Here is a 27,197-nt window from a genome sequence, read left to right as displayed (position 1 = left end):
AAAAATCCACAGTCCCGAACTTTATTAAAGAAAAAAGCAATGATGGTAAATCTCTACAACATAGTCAATTTTCTGGGATTCTTCCCTTGAAAATGTGATGTTTGATTTCGAAACACATACCAAGACATACATGGTTCCCAATTGTACTAGGTAGGTGAGAGGCTGAAATCCTAAAACGTTCATCTTCCAACTTTCCCCAGTCTGTGGTCTGTCTTTGGATCGGCAATAATTGCCTGAACAGCTACTATGGCTTCATTAATTTTTGTCTGTAGCTCTCTGAGCTCTTCTATATGTAGCAATCGCAGAATTTGGGCAGCTTCATTAAGAATTGCATCTATTTATAAGAAACATGGCATTAATCATTAACTTTTGTATTTAAGACCATTTACTCACTCATTTCCCCCCAAAATGTTCACCAAGTCTCTAAAAGTAGTTTGAATTAAAACAAAATCACTTACCTCCCGTGTCAAAACCAAGGATATGCTTATCTAAAGCAACAGGCAATCCCTTTTAAAAAAATGGACAAATGAGACTATAGTTAAGTATCACATTCTTTTCTCAACCAAAACTGAAAAGCAGCTAGCTAGTCTGTTATTTTAACCCTTTCAGTCACAGCTACAAGAAGACTGAGAACTCTCTTTAAATTTACATTTTGATGTTTCCCCTACGATAACCATTTAGGAAACAATGGCCTTTGGATGCAGTGGGAAGCTAGTTCCATAACCCATGCAATCCTTGCACACCAGGCACATAAGGAGCCCCTTCTCTGCTGCCAGGTGGGTACCACTGCAGGGCTCCTTTGCTCAATGTCACTGGCAGTAAGCAGTGTACAAGGCAAATGGAATAGGACTGCTTTCAACATTCCTTTCCTCAGGCAAGTTTATTTCCAAACTTCACAAATCTAAAGTATATCTTTTCAGTCAGCATTATTTATCAATTATTTATATATAATTACACTTTTCATAGTCCATTTGAAGTTACTTTGAATAGTCTAGGAAAATGAAAAGAATCTAACAACCATTTACCTAACCTTCCAGTTAGCACCTACATCTAGATATAGCAAAGGTGGTGATTATGATCATGCCAAACTATATGCAGTTCCTAAAGCTATCAAGTAAAAATAAAGACAGGAAGTCTAGATGTTCTGATGATTATACTAGTTTAATCATCAGAACCAACTGGTAATGGTTTAAATTATTACCAGTAGTCACTATACTTTTAATGCTACAAATACTAAGATGTTACTACTCAATTCTTGCATAATATATTAATGAAAATCTACCTAGGCTCCATCTGCTTCGAAATAGTTAATAATATACCCCTTATACAAGTGCAGAAACAAATGGGTATGAAAATTCAGTGAGCAAAACCACAGAGCAGAACTGTACTGAGTGGCATTCTATGTTAGTCTGGTATCAGAGGTTCTGTTTTCCCCTTCGTCTGACAAAAGGCCAAAGAGCTGTGACCAAAGACAACCACATGCTAGTTATGTATGGTTACAGATAAGAACACAACTATAAAACTCCACTGTATTGGATTATAGCATAGTATCTTTTGAAGTGACATTAAAACTAAGATTTATGTGGAGCATGGAAAATAAAACTAACTTTTACTTTGCAAACAATGGCAGTGATTTGGCTATGCACTTATTTGCACTGCCTTCCAAACCAAAGGCATAGTTTTACTGAATCAATGAATTTATTATGTCAGAACAATTTAATGCCTGTTCTATAATGTGGGAGAAACAGGCTGATCTCTACCCCAATTTCCAGTGGCCGGATTCATGCATAATTAATAAGCCAGTAAGAACCTTTAAAAAAACCAAGTGTCTTTCCGAGGGGACTACATTTCCCTGGCATTAATAACCTTTAACAGTGCTGAGCCTTGCTAAAGACAGGGTCAGAGGAGATAAATGACACTGGGAAATTGGGGGAGACAAAAAGGATCAGGGTCCAGGGTGGTGGCTGTACCAAAGGCACTCACTGCAACACCTACAGAGCAGGAAGGGGCATTAGCAGACACCCACAGCTGCTGCTAACCCATGAGGACATTCTTTGTACTGCCCCACAGTTAATGAAACTTCAGGGGCATTTAGATCTCTGGTCCAGTTAATCTAAAAACACCCCAGAATTATTAGGGAAAGGATAGTTCTTGTGTAGTTTTTCTCATTCTACAAAGCAGGATGGAAAGGTCTCAGTCACCTGTACCCTGAACCTTATGATCTAATAGCCCTTCTATCCCCACTTCACCGGGACATCAACTAGCTTATGAAACCACCACATACGGCCCCTTCTCCACACACAGTGAGAGCAGAGGCTCTTGCATCAGATTGCCTAAGCCCAACCATTTATCAACTAGATGACCTTACGCAAGTTGTGTGTGTTTTATGCTGGGAAATAGAAAAAGATAAATTGAGAAGAGATTTCTCTGAAGAAACAAGAGCAAGGATAGGATTTTAAGTCGAAAAGAAAATTATTAACAGAGAAGGTGTGTCCTATTTCCCCAGCAATTAGTCAAAATAACCCAGTCCATTTCACATCCAATCCCTTTCCTAAAAGAAAACTATCCTTTCACTGGGCAGATCTGACACAGAATAGGTACCTTAAGTAGATACATGCAAAGTTTCAACTCATGACAATGCCAGAAGAAACTTTCACTAATTACTTTAGACTTTATTTTAAAAAAACATGCACACATACCTCTTTTGTTTGATTTGCTTTAGCAATTGCATCCTGTGTCAGGCGCTCCTGGACCAAAATGCGAATTGCCTAAGAAACCCCAAAAATACTGTCTTTAGTTTTCATCGGCTGTCTGTCATCTTTTCTTCTGTGTCTAGATGATAAGGCTGCCCAGTCTGATGAAGTTAGAATTACCTAGTTCATTAAACACTCCTCATTTCAAATAAAAAACAAAACTGATTATGTACTAAAAGTTCTCACATTTAATATTTAACAATGTGGAATGATGTTTAAAACAATTTAAAACACTTTTTGAATAGGTAACTCATGTACATGGTAAAAAAATGCATACTATTTTAAATAAAGACAGATACATGGTAAAAAGATGTGCATCCCCTTCCCATCCAAGCCTGTCATCCTTCCAGACGACGATCGTTATTAGATCCTTAATAAATTACAAGCACACTGAAGCAAAGATGCAATCTCTGACGTAAGGGCGGCACATCATACATACTGTCCTTGCTTTTTTCACTTATAGTATAATGTTTTCCGATCTTTCATAGAACATACTGCTTTTTCATCACCAAAGCATTGTATCATGGGCAGACCCAAGTGCATGTGTGCACCTGGCACAAACTAAAAAAAAATCTTTTAATGGAATTTTAATTGATGACAATGAGAACTCAAAAATAAGTGTGAAAACTGGAAAAAAATGTTTAATTGTTTTAAAAGTCTTATTGATTCTAGAGCAAGGGGAGGGAAGTGAGAAAGGGAGAGAAATGTGGTTGTGAGAGAGAAACATCAACTGGTTGTCTCCTGCACACGACCTGACCAGGGACCCAACCTGTAACCCAGACACGTGCCCTGACCAGGACCAGGGACCTTTCAGTTTGCAGGATGATGCCTAACCGACTGAGCCACACTGGCCAGGGCTGGGAAACTTTTTTAAATCATAAAAACAAACCGAGTGCTACACTGGAAAAGAATAAACAATCTTTAACAGTGGTTGCAAGTGTAAACAGTCTGTCAAACAGTTAATATACCAATTCTGACACTTGGCAAAACTATGAAGATGTTTTTCATGTTGCTATGTATTGTCTGATTGCGTCTTAAAATAACTCAAAGGACAATCATGCAGCTAGGATTAGAATTTTATTAAGCTTATGATTATAGCTTTCACTTTTTCCAAATGGGTGTTTAAAGTCTAATGAAAAGTATCCCCCAAATGCTAACACTGCCTATTTCTCCTCCCAGTTTATGATTAAAGCTGACGTCAAAATTGTGAAACTGTTCCAAAGCAATTTACATAATTGCCTGAGTAAGGAACAAGCCTTTTGAAAGAGCTAAATTTCACTAACTAAAAACAACTTTTTGTCTCTTAGCATCCAATGTGATTTGATAAAATCCAAACTGACATTCAAATTCAGTATACAAAATTATAATAATTTCAGAACAGTTTTCCTTGTTATAACTGCCAATTTAATATATAACAGTTCTAAGAGATACAATGAATTATGGCTTAATCTCTTGTGGGGAGAGTGAAATTGGTAATTTACTGCAAACTAGTTTAAAAGTAATTTATATGCACAAGATGTAGATTTTAATTTCTCATAAAAGTCAGTAATTTCTAAAATAATTTCTAAGTCTGGCATCTTAAGTACCACTCCCCTTCTGACCCCACTGTACTATCACAGTTACTTCACATAAACCTTCTGAGGTATGAGCGTCTTTTTCCTCTCAAAGTAGGAGACCTCTTTCAGACCACTGGATGGTTCCCTGAGGTGGAGGTATGAACTGAGGGCCAATCCCAGATGGGTGACTTGGAAGGCAAAACATCCATTCTCCTCTCAGAGAGATTTTGGAGTATGTTTCTTTCACCAAATTCACCATTACTAATTTGGCATTATCACTACTGTAATGAATACACACCAGAATCTTTAAAAGGACTGATTAAATATAAATGAAGTGATACAGGAAAAAGAATGAGCCACAAGGTTAGATTTTAATGCCTACATTAAATCCTGGCTCTATCATTTTTGTCATCTTACACATTTACTCTCTTTAAGTATGTCCCTTCTATATATATTAAAAAGACAAATATTAGCACCCACCTCGAGGACAGTTGGGAGGGTTGAATAAAAGCATCTTTGCAAATGGATTTAAGCACAGTGGCAGGCACAGAGTAAACACTCCTTGCAATTAGTTGTTATTAGATAATCTAAAACAGGTGAAATCTGCTTTATGTCCTGCATTCCTTCACATTTTAGTCATTCAATCATACATTTAAATATCAAAAATAATTTTTTGAAAATGAAGTTTAAAAAATATATAGAGTTTCTGTCAAGAATCAAGAATATGAAACTCACCTTAAGCATTACCAGGTAATCATCATGACGCTGTATCTGAAGAAGGTTAGCCAAAGCCATGACACCAGCCTTAAAATCAGGATTATTTACTAGGAAAGATTAAAATGGAAACTCAGAACTCTGCACACACATAATTAGGCACACATGTAAACTTACAAAAAGGATTTTGAAGTTTCCAGTAGCAAATCCCAATTTTTAAAACCGGGGCTGAGAGCAGTACAGGGGTATCAACAGCTAGGTAAAGATGAGATCAATCAATAGTTTTCTTATTAATCAGCCAAACTGAACAATTCAGTAAGTGACTAAATTACCTCTTCTTAGATTTGCCCTATAACTTTTTCTGCAAGGCCCATTTATGTAGCCCTTTTATTCATTTATCTTTGGAGGGGAAGGGAAGGAGAGAGGGAGAGAAATATCAATGTATGGTTGCCTCTTGTGTGCCCCATGCTGGGAACTGGCCTGCAACCCAGGCATGTGTCCTGACTGGGAACTGAACCTCGGTTGTTCGGTTCACAGGGGTTGTAGCTCAATCTACTGAGCTACACCAGCCAGGGCTTGCAGCACTTTTAATTAACATTTCTTCCCAAGGCTATTAACTTTAATACACAGATCCCTTCAATGGACAGTTTTCCCAAAACCTTGTCTCTAAGCAGCAGCTCTTGCGTGTCCAAGTAGATTGTTAGTTCATAAGGATAACTCAAATTATAGGTTACAATGAATTAGTGAAAGATTTAACATATTATTATAATCTAAGTAATTAGACCCTTTATACTTTGAAAAGGAGACTTATTAAGACAGCTAGGACTTAAAATAATAAAACATTTTACCACTTTCTCATAGTGTCACATTAGATTATGATGTTATGTACCCCGGAAGGCAAACAGTCATGACCATGATTAAATACAAAGCAAGACCTCCAAATTGCTATAAGAGCAAAGAAGAGCATTTTAACATTCAGATATTCAACTACAAGGAGGGAAAAAGCACAGTGTAACTGGCAACGAAAAACATCACAGAGAATAAAATATCCTTGCAAACACTGCCTGCAGGAAGCAGGAGAGTATCAAGTAAACCCACACCATCCTAGTAGTAGGAAACACTTAAGGAACCAAAAATGTTTACCATTTTTATGAATTTACATAGTCATCTCCCCCCTTTTCCAAAGGGGATCTTTTCCAAGACCCCCAGTGAATGCCTAAAACTGGGATAGTACTGAACCCTATACGAACTATGTTTTTTTTCCTGTATATACACACATCTTTTCAACTAAAAGCAGCACTTTAGGGCTTCTCTTTGGCATATCCAAATTGCCAGCAACAAGACTCTTGTGTTTTATGAAGTAAAATAAGGGTTACCTGAACACAAGCACTGGGACACCATGCCAATCTGATACCCCAACCAGCTACCAAGTGATCAGAGCAAGGGTATGCTGAACCAAGGCTTTTTATTCACGGACCAGGCAGGATGGTGCAAGACTTCATCATGCTACTCAGAATGATGTGCAGTTTAAAATAAACTGTTCATTTCTGAAATTGTGCATTTAATATTCTGGGGTAGCAGTGACCACAGGCAACTGAAAGCACAGAAAGTACAACCGTGGATAAAGGGGTCTACTGTACTTACCATCCAAGTTGATCAATGGCTCTGCGTTTTTAGCTACATTGTCAGCATTTTTTGTATTATCAGATACTGAGTCCTTGTATTTTTCAGCTGTAAAAATAGGCAAAAGTCCAATTTGTAAAACTGCAACTTAAAGTAAAACAAACATTGCTTATTTACTGAATTTGAATCAAACTGGTTATAAGACAACTCATCTAATTAAAAGTATTTTTGCTTTTAAAAAATCCAAAAAAAAGCACTGAGTATAGCTTTCTAATTAAGCTAATATGATTAGTGAGTACCTTACACAAATATCTTTTCATTAACATCTTTAAAAGTAATACACTTCAAATGTTACCTACGTGTGAGCAGAGAAAATCTGCTTTTACAGCTCCCTCTGATAGAACAGGAAGATAGTAAATGTAGTTACACGAGATTAAATGCAAACTCACTAAAAAGTTTCTTCCAAAATCTTTTAAATACTGAACAGAATCCAAAATCTTTGCTTTCTAAAAAATCAACACTTTAGCTCTGACTGGTGTGGCTTGGTTGGGCATTGTTCCACAAAGCAAAGGTTGCTGGTTCAATTCTTGGTTAGGACATATGCCTGGGTGGTGGGTTCAGTCCCCAGTTGGGGTGTATGTGAGAGAGAACTGATCAGTGTTTCTCTTCCTCGCTCTAAAAATAATACAATCTTTAAAAAAAAGTCAGCACAAAAAATAATACAGCACCATATACAAACCTTGACATATTTCGCAGAGACTTGAAAGCCAGAATTCCGAAAGTAGAGTTTGTAAATTTTATTTGAAAAATATTTAAGAATACACAAAACTTAATACACATATCAAAGTACAATACATCATGGCTGTAGCAGACCGGTTTGTTTTAGTCTGGCAAATGTCACTCAGCTCAGTATGGAAAACCTACAAAAGTGGTGGGCAGGCGCCAGACCCTCAAACCGAGTCTTCCCATGGGAATCAGGCCTAGAAAATGCATACAGACTTTTATGGCTTGCTCTTGCTAAAACTTCATCATCCTGATCTAAAACAACAAATGTGTATCATCTATCTTCAAGGTAACTTCCAAAGCCTATGTGAATTTTCCCAAGAACAGAGCTAATCAGCTCATCACCATTCCCCTCTGCATGTTATTTTCATTCCCTTGATTGTACCTAAAATGTAGACAATAATATTCTATGTAATAGATAATAAATCTTTCTCTGATGTAAGACCTGAGGGAAACAATAAAAGCCTGTCTAGGCAAGGGTCGGGGCGCCCTCCTCCTGAGGGAGTAGCTGTGCCGTTCCCCTTTTCTCCACAGGACTGCTGTCGCCTGTGCATTCATTCTCGTCTTCAGTCACAACAGGCAGATCTGCTGCCCGGAGTCAGCCACACATGACAAAAAAGATTATGACCTATTGAGCAAAATAAGAATCCACATAACCACAGTTGATTTAAATAAACTGGAAAGATAGGAAAGTTCTTTCTTAAGGTAGAGAGCCAACAAATGTAGAATGACGGAATTAGATAAACATCAGTTGGCAATCATGAACTATCTAACTCAAATGAGAATGATTAAAGGAATGTTAAAGCTCAGGGCAAAGTCTGAGGAGCAAAAGCTTAGTGACATCATCTCAAAGTATCTTCCAACAACAGATGTAGTTATTTATTTATATTATTATTATTTAAATATATACTTTTTGGAATAGAAGACTTTTTTAAAGATTTTATTTATTTATCTTCAGAGGGGGAAGGGAAGGAGAGAGGGAGAGAAATATCAATGTATGGTTGCCTCTCATGTGTCCCCTGCTGGGAACTGGCCTGCAACCCAGGCATGTGCCCTGACTGGGAATCAAACCATGATTCTTTGGTTTGCAGGCCCGCGCTCAATCCACTGAGCTATGCCAGCCAGGCAGATGTATTTATTACAAAGGGGAAATAATAACTTCAGAATGAAGAAACCCTAACCGGGTGATCAGTTAATAGGACCAGTAATCACACGTATCGCTGACATATACCTCTGGATATCATGCATTTAAAAGAATACAACATTGCTTCTGTGTGATTCTTAACAGAAGTACAAAACTTCAATCTAAACAGGAGGAAACATCAGACAAACCCAGACTGAGGATTGCTGTATAAAATATGTCAGTGTCATGAAGCACAAATGAAGACTGAGGAACTGCTCCAGGTTACAGGAGACTAAGGAGACATAACAATGGAATGCAACACATGATCAAGGATGGCATTTTTGTCTTGGTATAAAGAATATTATTGAGACAATTGGTAAAATGTGAATAACAACTATAGAGAAGAGTATTGAATCAAAGTTAATTTCCTGATTTTGATAACTGCCTTGTGGTTATGTACATTTAGGCAACGTGCATTAAAATACTTATGGGTAAAGAAAATCGCCTAAAATTTAGTATCAAATGGTTAGAAAAAATTATGTACACATTATATAGAAAGGACGAGGCAAATGAATTAAATGTTAATATTTGCAAAATACGGGTATAAGCAAATTCTTTGTACTATTCTTACACTTTCTCTGTAATTATGAAAACTGAAATTATGTCAAAAAAGTTTAAAAAGTCAGATTTTAATCCCATTCACAAGCTGGCAACATGCTATAAAACTATTAAAAAGCACAATAAAAACTCACAATGGTTTCACCAAAGAATAAACTTTTAAATAACTTAAAAGTCAAGACTGCCAACACGTAAATGGAAAACCACAAAAGAACAACAGTGCCTTCTACTGATAAGAGACAGTATTACTACTTCAGCCCTTTTCCCCAAAAGTCTGTTCTTACAACTCTGAATTTTAAGACTACATAAACACTTGTTTTCTACTTTATACTGTTAATATACTTTTGATATCATTTACTTTTCAACTATAATTCAACTAAAATTTCAAATAAAATTCAAACATAAATTTCAATGTCAAAAATTTATTTTAGATACCTCAGTCTATTTATCTTAATAATTTAAAAATACTATGCTATTACTGAGAAATAATTGTACTTCAGACATACAGTCAGTTGTAGGGATATATGATCAGATGGTACCCAAAGTTACTGGTACCCAGTTAACCTAAGTTGAAATTATAAAAATGGGACAAATGGAATAAATAAAACAAATATACTTGAAATGTGACTAAAATTTCTTTTGGGAATACCTGAAAAACCACAATAAAGACTTTCCTAAAGGTCCTACAATTCAATTAATGTGACCAAGGCTTATGACTGTAACACTTCTGCTTAAATATTTTCTTTTTAAACTAAATTTCAAATTTAAAAAAAAAGCCTGGAGTTTTTCTTAACATTTCTGCCATAAGGTTTCTGAAATATAAGTCTGAAGGTTGGATGATGCCCCGTATTAGAATATGTGAACATTCATACACATCTGACAAACATCTCTTAAAGTTGATAAACTCATCTATTATTAGCAAGAAACTGTACCATGTACTGTTGCATGACCTCCCACTCCTTGCCAAAGAGGCACATGTTCCCAATCCCTGCAAACTGTGAATGTTACCTTACATGCAAAAGGGACTTGGCAGACGTGATGATTAAGAACTCCAAAATGAGAGGATTACCCTAGATTACCCAGGTAGGCCCAATGTAATCACAGTACCCTGATAAGAGGGAGGCAGGATGATCCTCACGGATGTGACAGTGGAAATAAGAGTCACAGAAAGACTAAAGATTAAAGATGCTAAGCTGTTAGATTTAAGGGGAAAAGCCAAGGAATGCAGGCTCCAGAAGGTGAAAAAGACAAAGAAATGGACCTTCCCCTAAAACCTCTAAAAGAACCTGTCAACAACTTGACTTTTAAATGCAGTAAGACATGTTGGACTTCCAATCCCCAAGACTGTAAAATACTAAGTCCATGAGTTTGTGGTAATTTGTTACAACAGTAATAGGAAACTAAGAGATACTACAAAAAACAAAACTGAGCATGATCTTATAATTTAGTGGGGCAAATAAGACACAAGCAAAATGGAAAAGTAGTGAATGATCTAAAACATAGAGTTAAAAGCTATGAAAGTTCAGAAGGAAATGCTAATTGGTATTTGTGCTGGATCTTAAAAGGATGACCAGGATTTAGATATGTAAAGAATATAATGAAATGGCACATTAGTAGAAGAAAAATGTAAGACAAGAAATCAAGGGAAGAAAAAAGAGAGGTATAAATGGGAACCAGCATTATTCTAGTTTGGCTAGGATATCAAGTACATAAATACTGGCTAAGGAGCCTGGTGTTCATTTTGTAGAAAATGGAAAAGCAATAACTATAATAGAAGGTGTTTGGGGAAACCAAGCACAGCTTTCTAAAACAGACTGATATTCCAGAAAGTTAGACTGACAGGCCATACATAAGAGACCAAGTATGAAAGATACTACAATAATCTCTGCAGAAAGTGACAAGGGGCTGAACAGAGTGACAGTACTGGGAATGGAGAAAAGATACAACAGACACAGGAATATAGATAGATGGAAACTGGATGGGAAGAAAAGGGAGCAGTCAAAGAAACCAAAAAGGCTTCAAAAGCAAGTGATTAAGAGAACTGGAGCTGAGAGTCCCATAACAGAGAACAACATAAAATGCAGAGGATGAAGGTAAGATAAGATAATCGGATCTTGCATTTACATATTAGCAGGCTTTTCCAAATGAAATGGTCTATTGAGAGGAAACATATTTACTGCAAAACTTTTTTTACTATAGATACTAATATTCAAAAGCTTCCAATAATACAAGTATCTGTAATAAAATGACATTATTTATAAATAATAAATATATGTTGGTCTATAGCATATATTGGCATTACCCATATGTTTCAGTCTCTTGTGAAATTCCCCGCTTTCAATTCTGAAATCCTATCAATTCTGGGACACTAACAACAATTTAAATTGAAAGCCTAAGGTGCAGACTAGGAAAGAGGGCAAGTTTACCAAAGTAACACTACTTTGTGAGAAGACATTCAATTAGCCTTCTCCAGAAGACATCATTTCTAAATTCTAGCTAAAAAAACAACAACAAAACCCTAAATATCAATGAAAGACAGCACTTGGAATTTTTTATGATAATAAAAAGACTAATTTCAGCAAAGAAAATTCTTTCCCAACAAGCTGGGAGTGGGTCAGGGGGTGAGTACAAGATACAGAAGAATGGTTCCCGAAATAAGTAAGTTCTTAAACAGATGCTGAAAAAGAACATGAGGATATATAAAACTTAAAATGAACCAAAAGCACAAGACAAAGAAACACAATCTGAACGTTCCCCACAGTTTTGCACTCCCTTCCCGCCTTTTCTCTCCTCTCTTTAAAACACATTTCCCCCCAACAAAACATACCATTATCTCCATATTCAAGTCTAACAGCTAAACCAAGAAGCCAGTCAATTGCTTCTTGTCGATCTTGAATCTTGAAAGGACAGTTAACATCTGTGAGATACTGTGAGGGGGAAAAAATTCAGTTTCATTATTGCCATAAAGTCACAGAATCTAAAAATGATCAGGTTGAAAGATACCTTAGTTTGGACCTCAAACAATTCTTTGTAACATTTAAGTGTACCACCTTCAGTGAAGTATTTCCATCATGCTTTTTGGAACACTTCTTTCGCAGATTCCAGGCAGGGCACCACTGATATAGAATTACTTCCTCATTTTTTAGATAAGAAAATGGAGGCCTAGAGAGGTCAACACTTGCCAAGTCACATGACACAGATCTGGGACCTGGATCTAAGTTTCTGATTTCAGGTCTCAATATACAGAGTAGTTAAATTTTAAAAAACTATAAAAATAAGGATATACTATTAAAGCAATTATTATCTTAACCTTAACTATATTATGTAAATGCCACAGAAGATATTAAGTCATACAATATACACAAACAGTGTAAGCAAACATTTTAAATAACTGGCAGAAACTGTGTATCAAAATCAGTATTATCCTTCAAGTGAGTCTCTTAGGGGCTTAAAACCTAATTCCAGGAACAATACTATTACTTAGAACTCAGGGGGCTCGTTTGGGGATAATTAATCAGCACTCTCAAGTCATAGCTCACGTTTTATTCCCTGGCTTTAAAAAACAGAAAACAAAACATCTCAGTCACAAGATTTGTTCATGATCTATAAAGTACATTTACCTTCAAAATTTAAAAATTACCATATTAAGTATATTAAAAAATGTCTCATGATCTAAACGTAACTTCAAAAGAAGTTACAAATATGCTTTAAACAATGGCATCACTCCAAAGAGACCAATGTGAAGGACAGTATCTATCTGGATGTGTGAAGTTTCAATACATCTATCTTTAAGTCATCCTACTTTATGTTACTCTTGGGTGTTTTTCTCAAAAATTTTTCATATATCAGTCCCCCATTAATCTTAAGAGTACATTCCAAGACTCTCAGTGGATGCCTGAAATCTCAAATACCAAACCCTACGAATACTACGTTTTTCCCAATACATACATACCTATGATATAAGGTATAAATTAAATAATGTAAGAGGTTAACAGTAATAAAGTAGAACAATTACAATATACTGTCATGAAAATTATGTGACTATGGTCTCCCTCTCTCAAAATCTTGTATTATACTTACCCCCTTCTTGTGATGATGTGAAATAATACAATGCCTGCATGAAATGAAGTGAGATGAATGACACTGGCATTGTGATGTAGAGTTAGGCTACCACTGACCTCTGTCAATGAAGGAAACTTAAACATGAGTACTGTGATACCGTGGCAGCTGACCTGATAACTGAAAGTGCAGGGAGTGTGGATACACTGGGAAATGGGATGATTCACCTCCGGAAAAGGTTGGGACATCGTGATATTTCACCATGATGCTCAGAATAGTGCACAATTTAAAATTAATTAATTAAAATAATTAATGAATTATTTCTAAAATTTTCCATTTAGTATTTTCAGACAGTGGTTGACCGCAGATAACTGAAACCTCAAAAACAGAATCCAAAGAAAAGGGGGGATTGCTGTATTCTCCAAATATCCTTCTATACATGGAACTCTGTGTACAGCCTTATACACATGAATTGGCCATAAGAAAGATACGATATAAAAAAATGTAAAATTCTAGTAACATTTCAAAATTTTAAAAAGCTTATAAAAATTTTCAAAATACTTTTTAAGAGCAAGGGGAAATAATCCAGGAGTAACAATAAAGGCAATAGAAGCAGTGGAATAAACATGTAACATGTGCTGTGGGCCAGGCACTCTGTAAACAGGTGTATTACAATCACTGATTAACGACACACACCACCCCTATGATATAGGTTCCATTGTTATTCTCATTTACTGATGAGAACACTGAGACACAGAAAGGTCAATAAACTTGCCCACATTCAAAGAGCTAGTGTGTAACTTATACAATGCCCTAACATATAAAATCTCTGAGACTAAGGAGAAAGTTAGGTACCTAATCACTTTGCTTCAGCAAATGAAAAATTTGGTCTTCTTCATATTTTTTAAAGGGAAATACCTTACTCATTAAAGTAAAAGAGCCAATAAAAATGTTTAATGTAAGTAATGATATTATTATATAATGATATTGTATAATGATTTTTATTCAAAATTGGAAACAATTTTTTCTGCAAAGGCATTATTAAACTAAGTCCATGTAAAAATTACTCTAGCCCCCAAAATAAGATAGACTATATGTTTAATTTTACAAAATAAAATAATTTTATATGTAATTTTATACAAAGCCTTTTAGGATTATTTCTAATGTACATAAGGTACATGTGTGTACATTAAATATAACTAAGTAAGACCATCTTTTTTTCAAGCATATAGATATCTTATTTTAATATAAGTATTATTGCTACAACTTTAGTCTAATGCAAAAATTGTTATTTTGGTCATTTTTACCATTTATAGAATATATGTATCTCACTGTTTAAGGAACTTCACAGTGTTTCCTGACACAAATATTTCTAATACTGAAAGCTTGGTAGGAAGAGAGAATATAATTTACTCTAAAAGTAAAAGAAAGTTAAATCCTGAAATCCAGCTCTTCTAACACTGATCATTCTTTTTATTTTAAAAGAACAAAGTAAATTTTAAGCTTGTCTGTCAACACATAATTTTTTGAGAAGCTCTCTATACTTTTATTTTACTTTCTAATCCATTACCTTTTCAAAGAACTTGGGCCAATCACTGCTGTGGATGTTTCTTAAATTACCTCTGTCTTCAATCTTGTAGTGTCTGATTTTCTGGTCTTCAAGCCAAACAATAAAGTTTCTAAATTCTGTTTCATCTGCAACAAAAGTACCATATAAATTAGAAGCACTTCATTTGCCACAAATGATCTTGTGAAATTTTTTAAAACTCCAAAATAAGAAGTTAATTGAGCTGCTCAAAGTAGCAGTTGAAAAGTGCAGGCTGTGGATCAACAGATTAAACACGTCCCGGCCTACATTCAAACTCCGGTTCCAGGCACTTGATGGTTGTATAAACTCGGGCTAATCACCTAAATTTTCTGTGCCTCAAATTCTTGAGCTACAAAATGGGGATAATTATAGGACTTACTTTATAAGGTGTTATGAAGATTAAATGAAGATTACAAAGAGTGTCTGGCAGATAGTTTTGGCTATGTGTTATTATTCCAGTCCTTTGGAGAGTGGGATGGGACATGGTTAAATTTATATAAAAATAATCAAGTACAAAAATTAAGTGACACAAAAGAAAGACACTATTGTCACTGTTACATCACATTAAGTGCACACATAAGGTACATTTTTGTTTCATTTACTCCTTCCATCCGCTTTTGAGGTAATATCTCCCTTTCACAGATGACAAAAACTGAGGCTCAAAGATTCAAATCCCGATCTACGCTCTATTGCCACCATCCTTTTTTGTTAAATAGAAGGCAAAATAGAAAAACAAGGTTCTAAAAATTGATATGCTTCTACAGGATATCAACAAAACACTATCATCCTACTTAGAAATTGTTTTTTCACTTTGAAATCCAAGCTCCCATTATGAAGTCCTGAGAATGCTACCACGGTCTGAGTATCCCTGACTGCACCTGGGTCATTTTCAAACGTACTCCTCTACTACAGACTAAGAACCCTGGAAAGTGTACGCAGTGGATAGTAGTTAAGTAACAGTGGGTACCAAGGTCAATACTTTAAAAAACTTCAATGCTATAAAATCCCAAACACCTTTGTATTTACAATTCAACCACCCCGTTCATCTTCTATCAACTTTCTAGCACGACCCACGCAAGCTAATTTACAGCCCGTTATGATACTGCTTACTCCAACAGTGCCGGTCCGTGGCTTCACAATGTAGGGTCTGGATCTCAAACTGCTAGGTGGTTGAGTGCCTCCCCCGCCCCCCGCCCACCTCATTAGCCCCTGGCGGCCAGTTAACTTGTCTTCAAACTGCTCAGCGTCTTCCTCAGTTTCCAGCCCTTCGCTAGCTAACAGCAGGTACTCAAGGTATCGCCCAATTAATCAGAAGAGATAAGTTAGAAAGCGAATACTTTCCTCTAATGTGCTCAGGGGCTGGGGGAGGGGCGGTGGATGTAGGAGTTTAGCAAGTGAGGGTAGAGAGGGTGCTGAGGCAGGAGTGGGTGAGGGGGCTCCGACGCCCAGGCCTGGCCGGAGTCCCGGGAGGGGAGGAGAGGTGGCGGAAAGCAGAGCTGCCCCCGGGGTAGACAAGGCCTCGGAGAATCCTGGTAGGGAGCCGGGCGCCCAGCGGGAGCGTGGCGCGCCGCCAGCCCGGGACTACCGCCTCACCTTTGCAGTTGAACCCGGCAGGGTTGTGGTAGTCCAGGGCTGTCAGCTTGCGTCGGAACATGGTCCCACCGTCTCGCTCTGGTCTCCCGAGCCGGGAGAAGAGAGCCGAGGAGCGGCTGGAGACGCAGGCACCGGCGACGCAGCGAGAGGGCGGGCAGGCGCCTGGACGCTCTGAAATGACGGAGGCCTTCACCAATCGTGGCTTAGGAAAGGCGGCGGCCGGCGAATGCCCACCAATCGTGGCTTCGGCTGGGGAGGCGGAGCTACATCGGGCACGTTGACGCTCAAATAAACTTTATTGTCAGCTTCCTACTTGTACAATAGGCAAAAAGCCTCTGAGGAGCCAGTTTCCGTTAAGTTTTCCTCGCCTTCTTCGTACAGCACGCAGAGAATAGTATATGCAGAATTTCTATTATTGGCCATACCGCTCATTGGATCATAGAATTACTCTTCAGTATTTTCAGCGTATTCATGCATTCATTCTTTCATGCATTGAATGCCTCGTACATAATGGGTGCTCATCTAATACTGCTAATACAAAGACTTTTAGCAAGGTCCCTTTCAGACTACTTGGGAGTGATCCACAGGTAAACGTTCAACCATAATACTATGTGATAGTTGCAAACATCGCCAGTTATATATGTTTCATTTCAACAGCTTATAATTAAACACTGTTTTAGCATTTGTGGGTCATACAAATGAGTAAGATATTTTCCACGAAGTTTAAGTACAATGGCAAAATAGACATGTAAATAGAAACTTATAATCTAGAGTTAGAAAGTGATAAATTATGGGAAGTACAAAGTGTACTGTCAGAATACGACTTCAAGGAGGCGCTGTGAGACAATGTTCCTATTAAGATGCTTACTGACTGCATCAAGAAAACCAGCTTCCAGAGCATCTTGCCTTAAAATTTGATCACTACTGTGGTGTATGCTAGTTAATGAAATGCTAGACAAAAAAAAAAAAAAAAAAACCTGTCAAGGAAGGGAAACGAATAAAGCAATTGCCTACATGCAACTTAGGTAATATATTTTTTTTAGAGGGGAGAAAAGCAGCTCTTAAAATTTATTTTCTGGAATTTACTGTTTAATGCAAAAAATTAAGTTGTTTGCTCTTGACCTCTTCTTTCTATTTCAGAACCCTAAGTTTTGGGCTCCTTGAGACTGTCTCTGGTCATCAGCCCTGGCCACCCTCAGGAGTATGGGAAAGTTAGAAGAGGATTCAGACACACAGAATGTTGAAGGGACCTACCAGTCTTGAGGAGGGGATAAAGCTAGTTTAGAAAATGAGGTATTACAGATTATGAACATTCAACCTCTCTTTAGTATTAAAGAAAAACCTTTCGTCTTACTTATTCTGAATTTGAAGAGATCCTTTGGCCTATTTCGACAAGAAGTAAATCTTAGACAATTCTGTTTCTGAAGAATATGCATTTCAAGAAGGGGAAACCATCTTTTTTAAATCAAATGTCCTGAGCTCCAATCTAATGGTTGATCAGACGTATTATAGGTCATTAATCATCTGTATAATTATTTAACAAAATTACCGGTAAGTGTTGTCTGCATGCTAAGCAGTCTTCAAGACATTTTGGATGCATCTGTTAACTTATACAGAAAAACCTCTGTTCTTGGAGAGCTTGCCACCTGGCGAGGGACAACAAACAATATAATTATAAGAAAGCAAATTATTTAGTATTTTAGAAGGTGAAAAGTGATGGGGAAGTCATAACAAGATAAAAGGAATAAGGAGTGGGGCAATGGGAAATGATGCAGGTTGCAGTTTTTAACAGGATAGTCAGGTTAGGTCTCATTGAGAAAGTGAAATGCTGAGACTTGAAGGAAGTAAGGAAGTTAGCCACGTAAATAAATGGGGGAAGTCAGTTCTAGAGAGAGCACTCAGGGCAAACGAGAGATAGGAATAGTTTATATATTTTTAAATAGCTGAAAAATCAAAAGAAGAATATTTCATGACACATGGAAATTTTATGAAATTCAGATTTCAGTGTCCATAAAGAAAGTGGTATTGGAACACAGCCATACCCACTTGCCCACTTGCTTTGTAGCTCACTGGTGCTACAAGGGCAAAAATGAATAGTTGCAATAGAGACCATCTGGACCACAAAGACTAAATACAGGACTTCAGAAACACAGTGGTGGCAATTTCACCATTATTATCAGGCCAACACAGTATCAAGCAAACCAACAAATCAGAGATACAGGTTGTTCTTTGAAGGTTATTTTCACAAATCACAACATTTTTAAAAAGTCCTGGCAGTTTTACTAGACCCCTTTGTTTACATTATTTTTCCAAAGATAATGAATAGAACAAGTTGGTAACACTTAAGAATGTACACAAAAGTTTCTATATTGCAGAGAAAAAGGAGCTTTATGTTCTAATGTTACCAGATTAACTCTATTAAATCAGATCTTTTTTTAACAAGCTGTAAATGCGAACAGAAGCTACATCCTTGGAGCTTCCTAGAGAGAGAACATCTTCATCTCTGAGACTTTTTGTTAATTTGAAGATGATTCCTCGTTCTTGTTCTACCTCCTGTTCTTTTTCTTCTTTTCTTCTTCTTGTTCTTCTTTTAGGCTCTGGACTTTCATGGTTTAACATTAAGAGTAAAAAGCAGGCCAGTAGAGCTCAATTTTAATGGTGAGAATGGAATAGGAACCCCCTTTGTCATACCAGAAGCATGAAGCACTCACCTTCCATACTTGATACTGCAGGGGGAAAACTTGCCTGACATTGACCACAATACAGAGAAAACAGACCTGAAATGTCTTACAAGGGCCTAGATCTAGCTGCTCACATAAGTGAACCAATAAATTTCTTTTGGTGCTTGAGCCAGGTTGGGTTGGAGTTCTGTCGCTTACAACTACATTAGTCCTTACATGAGGACAGATTGCAAAGAGAGTTACAGAAAATGATCCACAGAGATGGTGGCACTCACCATGGCTGAGAAGGAAATGATGGGTTCAAGGTGATGACCTCAGCAATATCACCCATATCAGAGATTTGAAGAATAGCGGATCAGATATAAAAACAGGAGCAATGGTAGAAGGGACCGGATGGAGAAGCTGAAGAGTCAAGTTCAGCACCTGTTGAGTTTGAGATGATGGCAGATGGAGTGTGGCACATGAAGCACACCAAAATATGTCACCCCAAATATGCCTCTTTGACATAAAAATTATTTTCAGCTGAAGGCAATTAAGAAGAAACAAACCCAGGAAAAAAATCCCCCTTTTTGCCTCAAGGTAGGAGGTAAACATTTATAGATAATTTTAATAGAGGGTGTCTTATCAGATCCGAGAGTTAATAGAGGAATATGCAAATCAACCTTACTTTGTTAGTTTGCTCCCATATATTCACATTCCCATAGTTCGTGCCCCCTGGAAGATCAAAACTGCTTTGTCCTGTGATTCCACTTGTCTGAGGCACCTAGAGTCGTCAGACTCATAGGGACAGAAGTAGAATGCTGGTTGCCAGGAGCTGGAGTGAGGCGAGGAACGAGGTGGTATTGTTTAAAGGGTACGTACATAGTTTCTGTGTCGCCCCATGAAGAGTCCTGGAAATGGATGGTGGTGCTGGCTGCACAACAACGTGAATGTACTTAAAACCATAAACTGTGGGACTTCCGCCAAGATGGAGGCATAGGTGGAAACACTGTGCCTTCTCCCACAACCAAGTTTGAATACAACAAAGGTTTGGAGAAACAAAGACACAACCAAACGACAGAAAATTGAATTATATGGAAGTCCGACTACATCTAACCGTTCAACAGGGACGGTAAGAGGGGCGGATCCAGCAGCGAGCAGGGTCGGGCAGGACAGGGCCCCCGACCCAGGCACGCAGGCAGATGAGAACCAGCTGGGGTGCGGGGCAGACCGCGGGCACATATTCGCGCACAGTGAGACAGACCATGCAGGCCCCAGGGGGCGAGGGCTGCCGGCGGTGGCACACTCGCGTGCAGTGGGACGAAACGTGTGGGCCCGGTGACTGACAGCAGCAACTGCGGCACCGGTGAGGGCCGTGGTGGCAGGCGGCAGACAGGACACCATAGTCCCTCTTTGACCCCGCCCCCACATACAGCGTCACAACCCAGCGACTGAGTTGCCCTGCAATACCAGTGAGAGCCATTGTCCCTCTTTGACCCCGCCCCCACATAAACGTCACAACCCAGCGACTGAGTTGCCCTGTTCTAGTGAACACTTTAGGGCTCTGATCCTGCTATGGAACAGGCACGAACAACCCGAAAGATGGCACAAGAAGAACTCAAAGTCCCAGAGCCAATAACTCTAAGCGACCAAGAAATTGCCAGCCTCTCAGAAGCACAATTCAGGACACTATTTATCAGGATGCTCACAGAACTGGTAGATTATAGTCACAAATTAGAGGAATATAGTCACAAATTAGAGGAACATATGAAGGCTAAACTAATTGAAATGAAGGGAGATGCACAGGAAACCAATAGTGATGGAAAGGAAACTGGGACTCAAATCAATGGAATGGACCAGAAGGAAGAACAAAACATCCCACCAGAAAGGAATGAAGAAATGAGAATTCAAAAAAATGAGGAGAGGCTTAGGAACCTCCAGGACATCTTTAAACGTTCCAACATCCGGATTATAGGGGTACCAGAAGGGGGAAAGAAACAGCCACGAGTGGAAAACTTATTTGAACAAATAATAAAGGAGAACTTCCCCAGTCTGGCAAAGGAAATAGACTTCCAGGAAATCCAGGAAGCTCAGAGAGTCCCAAAGAAGTTGGACCCAAGAAGGAACACACCAAGGCACATCATAATTACATTAGCCAAGACTAAAATGAAGGAGAGAATCCTAGAAGCAGCAAGGGATAAGGGGACAGTCACCTACAAAGGAGTACCCATCAGACTGTCAGCGGATTTCTCAAAAGAGACCTTACAGGCAAGAAGGGGCTGGAAAGAAGTATACCAAGTCATGAAATCCAAAGACCTACAGCCAAGATTGCTTTATCCAGCAAAGCTTTCATTTAGAATGGAAGGACAGATAAAGTGCTTCTCAGAGAAGGTCAAGTTCAAGGAGTTCATCATCACCAAGCCCTTATTATATGAAATGCTAAAGGGACTTATATAAGAAAAAGAAGATGAAAAAGATGAACAGTGAAAGGACAGCAAACACACAGTTATTAACAACCACACCTAAAACAAAAGCAAATCAAGAGGACAGTTAGATCAGGAGTGGAACCATAGAAATGAAGAACACATGGAGGGTTAGAAACAGGGGGGTGGGAGGGGGAGAAGAGGGGAGAAGGCACAGAAAATAGCATAGATGGTAGACAGAAAATAGATAGGGGGAGGGTGAGAATAGTGGGGGAAATATAGAATCCAAAGAACTTGAGACACGTGGTTATAAACTAAGTGGGGAAGAATGGTGGGGGAGGGAGGGTGTGGGTGGAGGGGATTGAAGGGAGGGAAAAGAACAACTGTAATGGTATAATCAATAAAATATATTTTAAAAAAACCATAAACTGTGTACTTAAAAAATGGTTAAGATGTTAAATTTTATGCTATGTGTATTTTACCAGAGTAAGAAACTTAAAAAAAAACTGCTTTGTCCTGCCATTTCTCTACACATGTACACATGTATTGTTCTTGGTTGAAAACCCTATATAAGCTGAAATTCTAAGCCTCCATTTTGTGTTCCCATGCTATGTGTTTTGCATGCTTTAATAAACTGTTTTTCTTTTGTCTTTTTTCTTACAGGGATCTCAGCCAAGAACTCGGGATTATAGGGAAACTTACAACCCTCTTCTGACCCTGTAAACACTCCTGAAATTTAGGAATGAGCTTGAGTGACTGGTCCGGACAAGTGATGCCAACCGAGGGGTCATCAGCCTAAAGTTATAGTTGAAACTTACGTGTAGAGTGAGCTCCCTGAGAAACCATGGAAAGACCTCACCATTGCGGAGTTTATGGCCACATAGGGAGACGGAAAACAGCAGCAGCAGCAAGGCAGAGGAGGTAGAGAAGATCAGAAAGGACCTACTTTAGACGGGGCGATCAAAGGAGGCCTCTTGGAGGAGGTGACATCCAGAGGGAGTCCTAAATGATGTCCAGATGAGAAAGAGGGCAGAGAAACTAGGATACGTAGAAAGGGTTTTTTTCTGGCAGAAAGGGTGTGATAGGGTGGAAGTGAAGGCGGACCAGAGTGGTAGGAGGGCAATGGGCAAGGCATGTGGGCAGGTGCGTGTTAAATGAGGAGGAAGTGATGGTAGAAGAAGGGTTGGTGACGGAGATTCTCTCCAATACCAAACTCTAGCCAGGCTCCTTGGAGCCCTCTTCTCCACTAGGTCCCAGTTTTGGTCTGTAAAGACTTGAATGACCACTAACGTGGTTTTAAACCTGCCTTCCTAAGATAACTCCAGCCCCCTTGAAAGTGTCTGCCTGAGAAAACTCAAAGCTGTCAAAAAAACGTACTGTTTGTCCAAGCCATCACTTGAGGACAGGGCCTGTCTTTTGTCTCTAAGGGAAGGCAAAATCCTAACTTTGAGAGCTGCTAGCCCAGAGACAGCTGGCTTACTCTCATTTATACCGACTTGCCCTTTGTAACTTTTCACTTCCCTAACTGTACCAAGCCCTTGTTCGGCCCCCTTCCCCACTCCTTCGTTTGCCCTTAAAATTTACCTGTACAAATCCAGGTTGAGTTCAGCTCCACGATGGACTCTTTCTTTTTTTCTACCGCAATAGTTATTACTGATTAAAATCTGTTCTTCCCACTTTACTGCCCAGCTCTGTCTTTGACACAGGTCAGCAGGACCTGAGGGATCATAGCAAAAAGTCTGGGTTTTTTCTAAGTGTAACAAAAAGCTGCTGAAGGTTTTACACAGGAGCCGACAAGCAGTGCCTTGGGGGTTCAGGTCCTCTGGCTACTGTGTGAAGAACAGAATGCAGCCGGTAAAGAGACAGCAGGGAGACCAGTTGGGGGCGCTGCAGCGGTAGGTGAGTGACTCCGTGCACTGTGTAGAATATTGTAATGTGTACGGGAGGGATCAGCTATTTCAAATTACTTTTTAGTCTCTCTCAGCCACTGTTGTGGGTGACTGAGAGTCACCCCTAAGCACTATTCACTTCCTATTTTCCATTTATTACTCAGCATTGCTGGAAGAGCTTTATAACCATCTGGGTGATTTTTCAATAATAGAAAAATGAATTCTAAGGCTGAGAGAAGGAGCCCATGATTCTTTTAAAAGATTTTATTTATTCCTAAAGAGAGGAGAAGGGAGGGAGAAAGAGAGGGAATCATCAGTGTGTGGTTTTCTCCCATGTGTCCCCTTCTGGGGACCTGGCCTGCAACCCAGGCTTCCAAGCCGTGACCCTCTGATTCGCAGGCCGGCACTCAATCCACTCAGCCACACCAATCAGGGCAGGGGCCCATTACAAGAAAAGAAGAAATATAACTGCTATCACTCAGAACACAAATTTCCTAGCTCTCCCACTGTGACTCTTAATTCAAGTAGATTTTCATATTTTCCAGTGAGATGCTGGCACCCATTCCTCTCCTAGGCTCAGGAAAACACGATAGTCTCCTTATATGCTTTTTCTTTTATGAAGCTCCCTAAAAAACATTGTAAAGCCCTGACCAGTGAGGCTGGGCATCTTCCCTCAAAATGAAAGGTTGTGGGTTCAATTCCCGGTCAGGGCACATGCCTGGTTTGTCGTTTTGATCCCCTGGTGGGGGCGAATACAAGAGGCAACCGATCGATGTTTCTCTTGCACAGAGATGTTTCTCTCCCTCCTTTCCCCTCTCTCTACAAATATATAAATAAAATCTTTTTTAAAAAAAAACCTTGTAAATATGCTACTGCATTGGGATTTAATAACAAAGAGGAAAAACATCTGCTCTTCATACTCATGAACACTCCAACACTTTGTTTCCATTCAGTTTTCATGTTTGCCGGGTTATTTTTACTCTTGGCAAATGGAAACTGCAGCCATCTCCTGGGGATTTAGTGTTCAGTTGCTAATATTCAGTACCGGGCACCCGAGTTACCAATGCCCAGGCCCAGCAACCTCTCCCATCCTTTCCAGCTGTAATCATGCCATCCCCCTGATGGAGTTGCTGGAACCTGAGGCCCGACCGCCCTCGTTGGTCCCCCTAAAACCTGTGTAGGAATAAATCACTTAGATTGTTAGTGAACGTCTGAGTTATTTCCCCAGTGAGTCCACCTTCCTAGCAGCTTTGGCCTTCGGAGCTCAGAGGAGCGTAGGTCTCTGATGTTGCTGCAGTTTTCGTGCTCTTTCCTCACAGTCAGAACACATTTGGAGTTTGATTGTCAAAACCAAGGTAGATCTGCTCCCGATAATGGGCCTGTTTGATGGCACCCCTGGGAAATAAAGAGGGTCCCAGCCTGCCCATTCCAAGCACTGCGGGAGAAAGTGATACATCGTACAACAGCCCACAAATGGAAACCTAATTTCTGCCTTGCACCTCCCTGTGCACATGATGGAAGCTCAATCACAGTCAGTTTACAATTGGATGAGTCCATTTTGATTTCTTTTTCTAGGGCCTGCCCCGAAATTTGGGTGGCAGGTGTCCTCACGCCCCGCCCCTGGAATCCCCTGGGACATTCTCATTCTGTTCATTCTGGTTGTAGGTATGCTGTGCCCACCCTGTGCCCATGCCAGGTCTCCAGGTTCTCTCTGCTGCGCTGCTCAGCTGTTCGGGAACATCTGGGTTTCCCTGCACCATCCAAGTGCCAGGAGCTCCACTTCCGTGGCCTCTGGGATGCATGGGACCGCAGCATCCACCCTCCGCAGCCTGTGAAACCGAGTAACTCGGCCGCCTCTGCCTGCATCAAAGGCTGCGAACTGCTGGCCCACGTGTGGCTCTCAGATGTGCACTGTTTGGTCTGTACTAATTAGTTAAAAATATTAAAACTTAGAGCCAACATATAAATCAGAAGAATTCAAATATTTCAGATCCTCCTCTCAGCCTTTCCTGTCTCCTTGCTTTCTCTGAGCCTACAAAGGGGCAATATCCCCTTTAAAAAATTCCCCACAATATGCTTCAACCAATCACTTTAAGTTTACTTTTTCCATTTCTGCTTCACATTCTGCACTGTATGAAGTTTGAGACTTGACATCCCCCAAACCCCAGTGATCCTCAAACTATTGGTGATGAAGGGCCAAGTTTAAAACTTCCAATCTATTACAGACGAATACTTGTGTAAAATACAATAAACAATGTAACACCAGAAAAATGAAAGAAAAAAGATGCATCTGAATGCAAGCTCAATTTTATGACTCTTAGTTTGAACAGAAAAAAAATCATCAATTTCCTCTATGTTTTTTAAATACTTACTCTCAGTTTCTGGACTTCGCTCATTGTGAATCAATAACAATTGTACATGACCCAAAGTCAGCAGGAGAAAGGAAACAAAAATCAGAGCAGAACAAGAAGATGATAGAAAAAATTAATATAACAAAGAGCTGGTTTTTTGAAAAGAGTAATAAAATAGACAAATCCCTGGCTAAACTCACTAAGGAAAAAAAAAAGAGAAAAGACTTATATAAACTCAGAAATGAAAGAGAAGTTCCCGACATCACAGATACATTATACAAAGGATCATACTAGAATACTGTGAAGGGCTAAATGCCACAAAATTCAATAACCTGGAAGAAATGGGTAAGTTCCTAGAAATATATAACCTTCCTAGACTGAATCATGAAGAACTGGAAAATCTAAACAGGCCAATCAACAGTGAGGAAATTGAAACAACCATCAAAAAACCTCCCCCAGAATAAAAGTCCAGGACCAGATGGCTTCACTAGTGAATTCTACAAAACGTTCAAAAAAGATCTGATACTAAGCCATTTCAATCTCTCCCAAAAAACTGAAGAAGAGGCAAGACTTCCTAACACATTTTATGAGGCCAACATAACTCCAGATATTAAAACCTGGCAAAGATAACACACAAAAAGAAAACTACAGACAAGTATGTCAGATGAATACAGATGCAAAATACTAGCAAATTGAGCAGAACAATACATTAAAAATAATACATCACAAATAACAATTGCAAGCATGACCTGAAACAATTCCCAGATTTCTCTGCTTCTGTACCTCTCTTTGCTCATGCTGTTCCCTCCAGCAGGAGTGCCGCGTCCACTACTGTCCACCCTCCCTGGTTTCCCTTCCCCTCATCATGCTCACCTTCCAAAGACAACCTGGTCCTTCAAGGCCCTTTCAAATGCCCCCTTCACTAGGAGGCGTCTTTCTTGAGATGTGAGCCTCCATGGAGCACAGACTGACTGTCATGCTCTTGGCACTGTACTGTAGTCACTGCATACCTGTGTCATCCTGATACTGCACTTCCTGAGCTCAAGGACTCCCCATGGTGCTGACCCAGAGCCTCAGATGTAGTAGGCTTTCCACACACATAGCACTTCTATAAAAAAAAAAAAAGAAGCAAGGATGCCACTGGGTTGGTAATGGAGTGTTAGTGATAGGGGTGGAAACAAAACTCAGAGATTTGGGCTCTTGGTTGCAATCACATAAATTATTATAAATTTAGCTCTAAAAGTAAGATAAGTCAGACGAGGACAGACAAATACTGTATGACATAATTTATATATGGACTCTAAAAGAGTCAAGCTCATAGAAACAGACAGTAGGAGAGTGCTTACCAGGGGTTGGTGAGGGGCAGGTAGAGGACTTGAGGAGATGCTGTTTGAGAGTTCAAACTTGCAACTCAGATGCATTAAGTTCTAGAGATCTAAGGAAGAGGATAATGATTATAGTCAA

At 39.1% G+C, this 27,197-nt stretch overlaps 1 protein-coding gene across 1 annotated transcript; it reads right to left on the bottom strand.

Annotated features, from left to right (window-relative positions):
• Positions 1 to 5: 5 nt before the first annotated feature.
• On the bottom strand, positions 6 to 16,573 carry RTRAF (RNA transcription, translation and transport factor). Its single transcript, XM_037054308.1, has 8 exons — positions 16,411 to 16,573; positions 14,800 to 14,924; positions 11,998 to 12,097; positions 6,668 to 6,754; positions 5,045 to 5,133; positions 2,700 to 2,768; positions 459 to 507; positions 6 to 334 (listed from the first exon to the last, which is right to left on the bottom strand). The coding sequence occupies exons 1-8, from the start codon at positions 16,469 to 16,471 to the stop codon at positions 180 to 182; spliced, it is 735 nt and encodes a 244-aa protein (XP_036910203.1). The 5' UTR covers positions 16,472 to 16,573; the 3' UTR covers positions 6 to 179.
• Positions 16,574 to 27,197: the final 10,624 nt, after the last annotated feature.

This window comes from Sturnira hondurensis, unplaced genomic scaffold, assembly GCF_014824575.4.
Source record: "Sturnira hondurensis isolate 20B ecotype Veracruz unplaced genomic scaffold, ASM1482457v3 Scaffold0008196, whole genome shotgun sequence".
NCBI lineage: Eukaryota > Metazoa > Chordata > Mammalia > Chiroptera > Phyllostomidae > Sturnira > Sturnira hondurensis.
Note: the sequence above shows the minus strand (reverse complement) of the source record. Positions and strands in the feature narration are given on the sequence as shown.

Excerpts from the sequence above, each read along its gene's own strand:
- RTRAF (XM_037054308.1), bottom strand. The coding sequence starts at position 16,471 with ATGTTCCGACGCAAGCTGACAGCCCTGGACTACCACAACCCTGCCGGG. Across the intron at positions 5,134-6,667 it reads GCCATTGATCAACTTGGATG|TAAATAATCCTGATTTTAAG; the intron begins GTAAGTACAGTA and ends AATCTTTCCTAG. Across the intron at positions 2,769-5,044 it reads ATTACCTGGTAATGCTTAAG|GCAATTCGCATTTTGGTCCA; the intron begins GTGAGTTTCATA and ends GGGGTTTCTTAG.